The 12500-nt window shown below is 46.0% G+C and overlaps 1 protein-coding gene across 1 annotated transcript in view; it reads left to right on the top strand.

Annotated features, from left to right (window-relative positions):
• The window catches only part of LOC134449561 (intermembrane lipid transfer protein VPS13B-like), a 646790-nt gene that overhangs the window by 72469 nt on the left and 561821 nt on the right, over positions 1-12500 (top strand). Inside the window, exons 5-7 of the mRNA XM_063199569.1 lie at positions 5207-5374; positions 10421-10602; positions 11651-11831. Coding sequence (XP_063055639.1) covers positions 5207-5374; positions 10421-10602; positions 11651-11831 — 531 coding nt within the window. The remainder of the gene's footprint in view (positions 1-5206; positions 5375-10420; positions 10603-11650; positions 11832-12500) is intronic.

Below are 12500 nucleotides of genomic sequence, written 5' to 3'. Positions count from 1 at the left end.
AGCCATCTGGAACGCTTTGACATTGTATCACTTAATAACTGCTCTAGCAAGACAAATAAAAGATTCGTCAGAGGTCTGAACGGGTGCCCTTTTTATAATTCTGTGAATTATACAGCTGGCTTGAGGAAGGGAGCCATACGTCACACCTTTAAGAGAGGGGGAAAAAAATCCCACAGGCGAAATTCCGTTTCTGCTTGGTGCTAATGTTAAAAAATAGATGTCACAGCCAAACTTGGGGGGTGCGGGGGAAAGGTTTGTGTCATATATTGCACACGTGCATCCGTCTTCCATCGAAAAACACTTGTCAATCTTTGCCTTTGTCGCCCGCCGCGTAACAACTGGCAGGCCTAATAGCCCCCCCCCTCCCTTAATACCTTCCTGTCAATGTCTGAAAAAAGAGAACGCGGAGGGATAGTCTCGGGTTTCTTTCCTGAGTCGCGCTGACTTGGGAGACTTGGGTTCTTGGCCTGCTGTGGAGGTGGTGGTGGCGGTGACTGTGGGGTGAGCTAGTTGAGCCAGCAGAGCACATAAAGAGGTTGTTTTTTCCAGTCATTTTATGGTCAGGGAGACTTAAAGTGTGGGCCTCATCCCAACGGGGCCCCGGTGCTGTGCTGTACTGCACTGTAGAGCACAGGTGCTGTTGGCTGGCTGGCTGACTGACTGACTAGCTGGCTGTGTCAATTGTTTATTGAATTGAAGCAGCCTTCTGAGCCACCACTGGATGGGAAAGAAGGAGAGAGAGAGGGAGAGAGAGAGAGAGAGAGAGAGAGAGAGAGAGAGAGAGAGAGGAAAAGAAAAGAAAGTGTAGAAAGAGAAAAGAGAATTGTGGAGAGAAGGAGTTGTAGAGAGAATGAAAGGGGTTGAGAGTTAGGGAGAGAAGGGGGGAAATAAGTTAAAGAAGGGATGAAGAGAGTGGGGGGATGGAGTAAATGGCGGAGAAACAGAGGAAGGGGTGATGGAGAGAGGGAATAACAGGAGAGAGAAGTAGAATGAGAGACAGTGAAGGAAGGATAAAAGTTGGAGTGAATGAAGGCAGAGGGAGAGACTAGCTAATGATTGTGAGAGAGAGAGAGAGAGAGAGAGAGAGAGAGAGAGAGAGAGAGAGAGAGAGAGAGAGAGAGAGAGAGAGAGAGAGAGAGAGAGAAAAGGAAGGTCCCGCGCTGGTGTGGGGTAAATTGGATCCAGAGAGGTGACCAGCAGGGGGGTGGGGGGGCAACAAAGCCTCACTTTATGGACCTATACACAGGTGCGCCATGCAGACGCTCAGATTGACCCTAACACCACACACACACACACACACACACACACACACACACACACACACACACACACACACACACACACACACACACACACACACACACACACACACACACACACACACACTCTTTCGTGCACCTTGGGGGGGTATTGACTGTAGGCCGTGTGTACATTTCTCTCTTCCTGCGTCTCGGCTGTGCGAGAGGAAATGATGTGACATCATGGGTCACGGGAGTGGCACTGACTTGTGGCTGATATCCTGGCCCCGCCAGGCTCCCCTCTAGGGATTCATATGGCCCCCACAGTGTTGGTGTTCACACACACACACACACACACACACACACACACACACACACACACACACACACACACACACACACACACACACACACACACACACACACACACACATATACACACACCGCTTAACCCCACACCATAACACTGCACTCTGTGTGTGTGTGTGTGTGTGTGTGTGTGTGTGTGTGTGTGTGTGTGTGTGTGTGTGTGTGTGTGTGTGTGTGTGTGTGTGTGTGTGTGTGTGTGTGTGTGTGTGTGTGTGTGTGTGTGTGTGTGTGTGTGTGTGTGTGTGCGCGTGTGCGTCTGTGCATGTGCGTGTGTTTGGGTATGTGTTTGAGAATGTATAGTTGAATTTTTGTGTGTGTTCGCGTGCGTGCGTGCGTGTGTGCGTGTGCGTGTGTGTATGCATTGTACATCTGTATGTGTTTGACTACATGTGCACATGCTCAGCTGTGTGTTGGTGTGCTTGTACTTGGGTACATCTATCCAAACATCCGAGTGCGTGTGCGTTTGTGTGTGTATGTGCGCGTGCGTCTTGTGTGTTTTTATGTCGTGTGCATGCGAGCGAGCGAGCGGGCCCCAGCCTTGCCCTCGCGTCCTCGCCTCCTCGCGCGTTCGCTTTTGGGTCTGCCTGCGGATGCTTCCTAAACCTCAGAAATAGGGCTTTTTCACTCCTGTCATAAAACCCTCCACTTCCATCTGTGAAGAATCTCTTATTTGTCTTCCAAGAGCAGTTATTACGGACGCAGAGGCTTTCCAGATGGCCGAGCGAGCAGCCCAGTTACTAAGTTTAATTTTGCCATTACTCACTTCACTCAGAAGGGAGAGAGGCAAGACAAGGCGAGCGGAGATTGGACATTCAGGGCCGTTGGAGAATAAAGAACGAAAAAGGCAAAAAAAGAGAAAAATAAATGGTCAAGGGGAAAAAAAACATTCAGCCGAAGTGAGTTGTAGGATTTTTTTTTTGTTTGCCTTAATCAGCAAGTACATGCAAGGGCTCCTTGTTCATTTTGACTTGTGTCACTGTCTGTTGCGAGGCATGTTGTCGCAGGAAAGACAAACATTTGGCCTGGAAAACAAGGAAAAAGCATTAAACTTTTATACGTTTAACTCGGAGTTGCCGTGTTTAACAGTACAAGCGAGGAATGAATAATGTCATTGGTGCTGTGGTTAAGAGGATTTATTGCTGTATATTTTCATATTTTATGGTCGAAACTCCCCTGTCTGTAATATTTTAAGTTCTTTCGTACTTTGTTGAGTAATGACCTTACCATGTATGTTTTTCCTTGCAAGCTTCTGTTTCCCTGCGTTGGTGAGCTGTTAGGAGAGACTGGTAACACGGCAAGATAGCTCCCCGAACGCAGCTGAAACCCAACCTTGCTGCACATGTACAACACCGTACACGCACACCCACACGCACACCCACATGCACACGCACATGCACACGCACACGCGCACACACACGCATACTTGTACAAACACATATGCTCTCTCTCTCTCTCTCTCTCTCTCTCTCTCTCTCTCTCTCTCTCTCTCTCACGCACACACACACCTCTTTAACACCACTCACAAATGTGCCTATATGCCCGTACCTGTACATACTTAATATTACACACACACAGATACACACAGACACACACAGACACACACAGACACACACAGACACACACAGACACACACAGACACACACACACAGACACACACACACAGACACACACACGCAGACACACACACGCAGACACACACACGCAGACACACACACGCAGACACACACACGCAGACACACACACGCAGACACACACACGCAGACACACACACACAGACACACACACAGACACACACACACCGCCACTCACATTCCACTCTCACCCTCTCAGTGTATTATTGTTTGAGTGCTGGGGTTTCCCCCTTTCTGTCTCTTACTCACCTTCTCTCTTTGTCTCTCTTGCATTTCATTTCTCTCTCTCTCTCTCCCTCTCCCTCTCTCTCTCTCTCCCTCTCCCTCTCTCTCCCTCTCCCTCTCTCTCCCCCCCCCCCCCTCTCTCTCTCTCTCTCTCTCTCTCTCTCTCTCTCTCTCTGTCTGTCTGTCTGTCTGTCTGTCTGTCTGTCTGTCTTACTCTCTCTCTCTCTCTGTCTTTCTGTTTATCTGCCTGTCTCTCTTTCTCTCTGCCTCTGCCTGTTTGTCTCTCTTTTCCTCTCTTTCTCTCCATCTCTGTCTTTCTCTCTGTCTCTGTCTCTCTGTCCCTGCCTGTATCTCCCTCCCTCCCCTTCTCCTCCTCCACACTTGTCATTGATGGGTGACCCCTCATCATGCAGCTGTACATGCCTGCAATACCATCTTGTCATGCAGTCCTGACAAAGTCGTCAGCATGCTGATGATGACACACATGTACTGCGTCCCTAGCCAGCCATGTCACATAACTGCACTTCCTCTCCACACATGTCATGGGCAGTCTGTCTTATTCTGAGACTTTATTAGAAATGTGGTTAGCGTCGACAATATTAACAACTGCTTGGAAGAAAAAGTATCTTAGACACTCTTCAAAAGGCCAACACGTTTCAGCCACAAACAACTGCTTGCTTTAGACATTTATGTGAGGATGGTGTTGACTCCCTGCTCTATGAATGATTCAATGGGTTTAATTGGCTAAACTAGGAAATAAAGCCATTGAACATAGTGGAATTAACAGTACACCCTTCACAACATTCAAGTCAAGTCAAGTCAGCTGTTATTGTCACTTTCTTCATATGCACAGGTCATACAAGGAAAATGAAATCAGTTTTCTCTCTATACTATGTCAAGACATAGACATACACAAGACTGACATTTTACAGAATGACATGAAGTGCAAGACAGGACAGGTAACAGTGATGGACTGGTAACAATAAGTGATCAATAAGAAATACAGTTCAAATGAACATTTAACATTCAACATTGAGCAAGTAGACAGAAGATAAGATAAATGTAGAATGTAGACATTACAATAATAGAGAATAATAATAGTGACAGTAATAATAGTAATAGTAATAACAACAATAGTTATATAAAAGTAGTAGTTTTGGAGTATCAGCATTGTAAGCAGCATGTTGTATTGTCTTATTGTTCAAGGACTGAGGTAGTGCAGGTAAGGTGCAGTCTCGTGATGTGTGTGCGTGTGCGTGCGTGTGCGTGCGTGCGTGCGTGCGTGCGTGCATGCGTTTTCTTGTTTTCTTGTGGGGTAGTGCAGGTCCAGTCCAATAGTGGAATAAAAAAAGTAAAGGCTGTGCTGTACTACACATTGTGTGCAACTGAAGGCTTTTCCTGTGTGTGTGATTCTCTTGGCAACATTTTTCGCAATGCGATTGCTCATACTATTATGAAATAAGATTTTCGACTTTTTATCAATGTTTACAACACTTTTCTCAGTAGAACTTGAATCAGCAGTGGACAACTTTTGTTGATTCATTTTACCAGACATTTAGGAGCCAAACATGTCCTTCACGTTGGTGTTTTTTTGAACACCCATTGGTTATAGTGGGAAACTAACAGTAAAGTAAACTACAGCCTTTAGTGCACTATACATGGGAAACTCCTCAGTTCATTCCATGTCATTGTTAATGCTTATTTTAATAAAACACAAAATCCTTTGCTTGGCTCCTCACCCAGGTTACGTCCAGAGCCTGATCAGGCGGGTGGCCAACAACGTCAACATTGTGGTCAACAATCTCATCCTGAAGTATGTGGAAGACGACATTGTGCTGTCCGTCAACATCACGTCTGCCGAGTGCTACACGGTGGACGAGCTGTGGGACAGGAACTTCATGGACATCACCGGTGAGTCGGTTAAAAGTGCTTCAAGGACAAGGCCCTTTTTTTTACAGGGTTCTACCTACCCATTAGAGTTGTTTGCAATTTTTAAGATTCCCATAGATATTGGGTTTGGTTATACAGGGTGATATCATTGAAACGCCCTCGGGATCAATAAATGATACTCTACTTTCTACGCCATTCGTATGGGCAAGTAAATGTCAACCTCATGTCTGTCGAGTGCTACACCATGGACGAGATGTGGGACAGGGCCTTTATGGATATTACCGGTGAGTCGGTTAGAAGTGCTTAATTGGGACTCTGGTGCATTGCGTAGGACCTGAATTATATACCGTACATGGGGAGGGACCCTGGTTCGATTGTGGCTGGGTCATTTCCTAGTCATGCCCCATTTTTCTCTCTTAGATGGTTTCCTGTCACATCTTCACTGTCCTGTGATGAAGGTGTAAAGTCCCTCAAAATTTTTTCGTAATTGGCATAGTAATTAGTTGTAACATGGGATGTTATGAAGGATAGGTAGCGTGAGGTGAAAGTAGACAAGCGAGAGACAGTATGACGACGTGTATGTGTTACATCATTTGTGTGTGTGTGTGCGTGTGTGCGCGTGCGTGTGTGCGTGTGCGTGTGTGCGCGTGTGTGTGTGCGCGCGTGTGTGGGTGTGTGTGTGTGTGTGTGTGTGTGGGTGTGTGTGTGGGTGTGTGTGTGGGTGTGTGTGTGGGTGTGTGTGTGGGTGTGTGTGTGGGTGTGTGTGTGTGTGTATGGGTGTGTGTGAGTGTGCGCAGTGTATGAGTACCTCACTACATGACTGGGGCCATTGCAAGGACAGACAAGCATAGCGGCCACTAGTTGCAAGGTGTTTAATTAATGTATTACTATTTATATAGAAGTCACATAATATTAAATTCAGCCCTTGACATGAACAGGATTTCAGAAGTAGCTCCTCAGCAGTGAGCTTCTGAATCACGGCTGCTCAACAGCTGACTTAATGAGTTGTTAATTTCCATAGAAAAACAAAGTGTACCCATTTGGGGCTATTTATACATACAGTGAGTCCAATATGTATTTGATCCCTTTCTGATTTTGCCGGTTTGCCCACTAATAAAGACATGATCAGTCTATAAATTTATGATAATATGTATTCAAACATGGAGAGACAGAATATCAAAAAGAAATTCCAGAAAATAACTTAAAATAATATATTTTAATTTATTTGTATTTAATTTAGGCAAATAAGTATTTGACCCCTCTAGCTAAAGAAGATAAAGTGCTTTGTGGCAAAGCCCTAGTTGTCTAGCACTGAGGTCAGATGCTTCTTTTAGTTGATGACAATGTTTGTGCATATAGTAGAAAATATTTTTGCCCATTTTTCTTTGCATATTATCTCTAAAACATTAACAGTCTGTGGTCTGTAGCTTGGCAAATGGGAGGTTCAGTTCTCTCCATAGAATTACTATAGGGTTAATATTTGGAGACTGTAGGCCACTCCACGACTTTAATATGCTTCTTATTGAGCCACTCCTTCGTTGCTTTGACTGTATGTTGTGTATTATTGTCATGTTGGGAGATCCAAAAATGGCCCACCCTTCAGTGTTGTGGTGGAGGGAAGGACGTTTGCACTCAGGATTGCACATTACATCTCTCCCTCCATCCATTCATTGACGATGTGAAGTTGTCCTGTGCCTTGGCAAGACAAACACCCTCAAACCATAATGATACCACTTTCATGCATGATGGTGAGGAGGGTGTTCTTGGGATCATAGACAGCAGTACTCTTTCTCAAAACACATTGAATGGTGTTAATGCCAAACAGCTTGATTTTGGTTTCATCTGACTACAGCACCTCCTTATCATATCCTAAACCAGTCTGATATCCGTTGGCAAACCTCAGGTGGGACTGCACAGGTTCCTTCTGAAGTAGAGGTACCATGTGTGCACTACAGGATTCTAAACCTCTGTGGCATCAAGTGCTACCAGTAGTTTTCTCAGTGATTTTGGTCCCACTAGCTTTGATATCATTGCCTAGTTCATCCTGTACAGGTCTAGGGTGCTTTCTTTCTGTTCTCATGATTATCAAATCCCTACAAAAGGTCAAATCTTGTATAGAGCCCCAGACAGGCTGATGGATAGTCATTTTGTATTCCTCACTTTTTGGAAGAAATGCATCAACAACTGGGTCATTAATACACAGTCTCTTTCTTGTGGCTTTGCAGCCCATTTAATCTTTGTTCAGTTCTAAAATCTTGTCCCTGATATCATTTGACCGCTCTTTGGTCTTTCCCATGCTGGTGATGTTGGAGTGTGACTGATTCACTCATACTATGGACTGATTCTGCTGTTTCAATGTGTCTTTTATGCATGTTAGTATGTACAGGTGTCTTTAATTCAGATGACAAGTTGATCGGAAGTGCCCAACTGGTCTGTGGGCCCGGAACTGTAATCAGTTGGCAGGGGATCAAATACTTATTTTGCTCGATGAAATGGAAATAAATTAATATATATTCTCTTAAGTTAATTTCGGGATTTTCTTTTTGATATTCTGTCTCTCCATATTAGAATACATATTATCATAACATTTATTGACTGATCATGTCTTTGTTAGTAGGAAAACCAACAAAATCAGCAAGGGATCAAATACATATTGGACTCACTGTAATGCCCTTCACCCACTTGTTTTCATTTCTAAAATTACAGTTTAATTCATGTTATTTTTTTGCTGTCGTCATGGAATTAAATGACCTTTTTTACAAAGTTAATTCAGAAGTCCATATGCCACATTTTCCAAAATACTGTAAATGAGGGTGTGACCCAAGTCATTCTTTTAGGTGGTGTAAATCAAGCCTGTTTCACGAGGCCATCCTCGTTTTGAAGTGAAGTGATGTGGTCGTGATCTGAGCTCATCACGGGAAGGCATGCGTGGTCGAAGGCAGCAGACACCACTGGAGGCACCGCACATCCCTTTTGATGTCTCGTGTGAATGGGAGGATATGGGAAAGACAGCTTCCGCACAGTGCTCTCTTTAAATGCACAAGAGCACTTTAAAATCTGCCAGCCCATCTTTCCTGGATTTTATTTTTGAAGCTTGTTGTTTTCCCAATGGACCTGGGATGTGTGCACAGCGATGTTATGATGATATGAACAAGAAGAAAAACTATTGCAACAAGACATTGTTTTTCATCTCATTTCAGCCCTTTCAGACTATCAAATTGGCTTTACAGATGTAGCTTAAGTAAGAGCAAAAAAACTAAATAATTTCTGCAATGAGAGAATATGGCCCATTGTACAATATATGGTCTTGTATGAAGAAGTGCGTCAAGCTAAAGGCCCATACTTATTTAGCTTCTCCAATGAATTATTTTTTGAATGACAGAATATGGTAGGTAAGATAAGGAGCATAAGGAGCATGTGTCACGCTAAAGGCCCATACTATATAGCTTATCCAAATGACTGTACATCCTATATACAGTCAATGATCTTATCTGATTACATTGTATACGCGTGGAACATGAAGGGAGCTGCGGCCCAGGCATTCAGTAAATGTTGTTGACACTCCCTGTGCGAGAGCCACGGCGTGCCGCGCAACTGGTCTTAGGCTTAGGCCTCCCTTCCTGCTTCCACCGACGCGCAGCATGCAATGGCAGAAATAACGCCAAGCATGCCACAGACGTCGGACACAGCAGCAACCCCCGTTCCTGCAGCGCGGCATTCCGGCGTGATGCGTTCAGTATTCCACGCAGCGATGCACCTCATCAATCGTAGAAATAGCACTCTTGATGTGTTTAATAGAGCATGCTTTCGCTAGGTTGCCCGTGGCGACAATGGCTCAACAATAGCAACAGAAGTCGCTTGTAAAAAGGTGGGCCTGCCTTTGAAACAGGCGCTGCCGAAAACAGTTCCTGGGTTCATATTGCGGAGAGCTTCATCAAAGCGAGATAGTGATTTATGGACTCCATTGTATTTTTAGCACACGGCCAAAATTAATGTACAGACGGGCGGACAGGGCCGCTGGCAGCTTTGGTCAGGCCCAGGACAAAGTCATCTGAAAGGGCCCCCCGACCCAAACCCAATACATACAATGTAATGAGGACGCAATTCTGGGCTCCCCTGTCTCCTTGGGGCCGGGACAACTGACCCCCTTTCCCCCTCCCCTCTTGGCTTCTTTGCGGACAGGTCCAGAATGGATCCCAACAGATGAAGGCAATAACGGGCCCTGGGGGGGACTTCAGGCTGTAGGGAAGATCTCTATTTCCTGTGTCAACACTCTCACTGTCTGCGTGGTGGGGAAGCCAACGGAGAGGGGAAGCGGCAGGGAGGCACGGAGGCCAGTGGCAGAACAATTGCACACCGGGCCCCAGGGCAAAACACTGACAGGGCCCCTCATACAGCCTGCCAAGGTTACAGTAGGGCCCCCACTATCAATACTGGAGGGCCCTGGGCCCAGGGGCAAATACCCTGCTCGCCCCTCCTATAGCCCCGGCCCTGACGGAGGCCAGTGTCAGCTCTGGCAGCGCTGGGGTTTACTGGCACTGCTGGGGTTTATGTATAGGAGATGAATGTTTCTCCAAGTAGTTTGACAGACACACGGATAGGATAGATATCCCAAGTTTGGAAAGCACAGTGTAATAACATAACACAAAGAGACTGTAACACCGCATTGACGGAAAAAGGAAGCACTGCCTGACGACATAATAAAGAGATTAAATGCTATTTTTTTCATCGTTTTTTCATGCTGCTAAAAGCATATGGCAGAAAGTGGATGGCATCATTTATATGTACCAGTATAACCTTACAGTGAAATATCTTGCATTGTATAATGTGTTTTCACATCTCTCTCTCTCTCTCTCTCTCTCTCTCTCTCTCTCTCTCCTTCCTTGGTTGTCACTCTTCCATCTTCTGTCAACCTATTTTCAAATATTAATATCCAGAGCATGTAAAGAAATTGACTATAAAAACTGGCTTTGACTAAAGTGTTTCCTTATTTGAGTGTGTGCACCTGACTGACTCTTGATCTCATCTTGATCCCCCCACCCCCCTCTCTCTCTCTCTGTTCTCCAGCTCCAGACCTGGTGCTGAGGAAGGTGATTAACTTCTCGGACTGCACGGTGTGCCTGGACAAGCGCAACGCCAGCGGCAAGATCGAGTTCTACCAAGACCCGCTGCTCTACAAGTGCTCTTTCAGGACACGCCTGCACTTTACCTACGACAACATCAACTCCAAGATACCCGCCGTCATTAAGGTGAACACAAACACATACACACACACACACACACATGCATGCGCACACACATATGCGCACACACACGCGTGCACACACATGCACACATACACACATACACATGGGCACCTACACACTCTGATCCTACATGGGTTAACTTCAGTTGTCTCCAGGCGTCTTTCCTACCTCTCGTACTTCTCATATGCGTGAGAGCCCTCTAAGCATCTTCCCACAATGACAATCCCACTGGATCCCTCCCCTCTCTGCTTTCACTAATTGTCTCTGTCTCTATGCCCTCAGTCATACTCTCTCCCTTTGCTATAAAGTCTACATCAGGCCAAACATTACGTTACTTGAGGGCCTGGGTGGCTTGTTTGCTTTAGTGAGTGGTAAAGGACCACAGTCTCTGCCTTAATACTCCCTTCATCCTTGGCCATGTTGTCTGTAATAGCTCCTTGCGCATCTCATGTCCAATCCTGCCATTGTTGAAGGCAGTAGCGAGGCGGTAGCTGTCAGGCCCCTGGGTCCTCAGACCGCCGCCTGCTACCGATCTCCCTCTCACTGAGGGCCGCAGGGGGAGATCCTCGTGTCACGACGTCTCTGCCTGTGGGCTGGCTGAAATGTACGCTACTTAGGATGAAACATTCAAGACATCTCAGTAATGTTGAGTCTGGACATTGTTTTTGACCAGCCCCTGTGGTTTTTGGTTTTGGGAGATGGATGGATGGATGGATGGCTGAAAGGAAGGGGGTGGTCTGTGTTTTTGAATGCTGACTTTTTGCTATGCTTTTGTGTTCGTGTTCGTGTGTGTGTGTGTGTGTGTGTGTGTGTGTGTGTGTCTGTGTCTGTGTCTGTGTCTGTGTCTGTGTCTGTTTGTGTGTCTGTTTGTGTGTCTGTGTGCGTGTCTGTGTGCATGTCTGTGTGCATGTCTGTCTGTCTGTCTGTCTGTCTGTCTGTCTGTCTGTCTGTCTGTCTGTCTGTCTGTCTGTCTGTCTGTCTGTCTGTCTGTCTGTCTGTCTTTCTGCGTGTGTTTGCGTGTGTTTTGTATTTTCCCCTCCCCTCTACACAGATCCAGACGATGGTGGAGAGCCTGAAGTTGTCCATGACGGACCAGCAGCTGCCTATGTTCATCCGGGTGCTGGAGCTGGCCCTGGCCCTCTACTACGGGGAGATGGACAGCCCCAAGGAGGCCGAGGGGGACAAGGGCCCAGCCGGCAGCGGCAGAGATGTGGTCGTCAGCAGCATCCCAGGTGAGGCCCAATAAAGCCACGTTCTTCAACATGTCCGCCATTTTGAATTTCAAGAAAGAGACATTTTTAGCTGCAAAACTTCCTGTACCTTGGTCATGCTAGTAAACATTAGTGTATTATTTAGTAAATACTCATGAAATGATCAACTTTGGCAATAGGTAGGACAGTTTTAATTAGCAGCATAGTTGCAATACTTACTCTGACTACCATCCTACTCAGTGCACCTTTAAATGAAGCAAGCAGGTGAGTCAACACTTGCAGACAATTCAAGGGGGGCAAATGGGCGTAACTTAGGTTGTTCACAGTGATTAAATAAAGCAAGCGGGTGAGTACAGGCAACGCAGTTGTGCAGACAGTGCAAGGGAGAAAATGGGCAGGAGTAGAGATGTGGTGATCGGCCCTACCGTGGCTCTAACGGTTGGGCACTGGGCTGCTATGCAAGCGACCCGGCTTCAGTTCCGGCCCGGGTCCTTTGCCGATCCTTCCCCATCTCTCTCTCCCAACTTGTTTCCTGTCGCTCTCTCATTGTCTTACAATCAAGTCATAAAAAAACAAAAAAACATCTTTTAAAAAAAAATGTGGTGATCACGTGGGCCGTGATGAACATCAGCTTGGGTTACTACCCTGTGCAGCAAAACACATGCATGGCATTGAGTTCATAAAGTGAAC

The sequence above is a fragment of the Engraulis encrasicolus genome, chromosome 5, assembly GCF_034702125.1.
Source record: "Engraulis encrasicolus isolate BLACKSEA-1 chromosome 5, IST_EnEncr_1.0, whole genome shotgun sequence".
Classification (NCBI taxonomy): Eukaryota; Metazoa; Chordata; class Actinopteri; order Clupeiformes; family Engraulidae; genus Engraulis; species Engraulis encrasicolus.
Note: the sequence above shows the minus strand (reverse complement) of the source record. Positions and strands in the feature narration are given on the sequence as shown.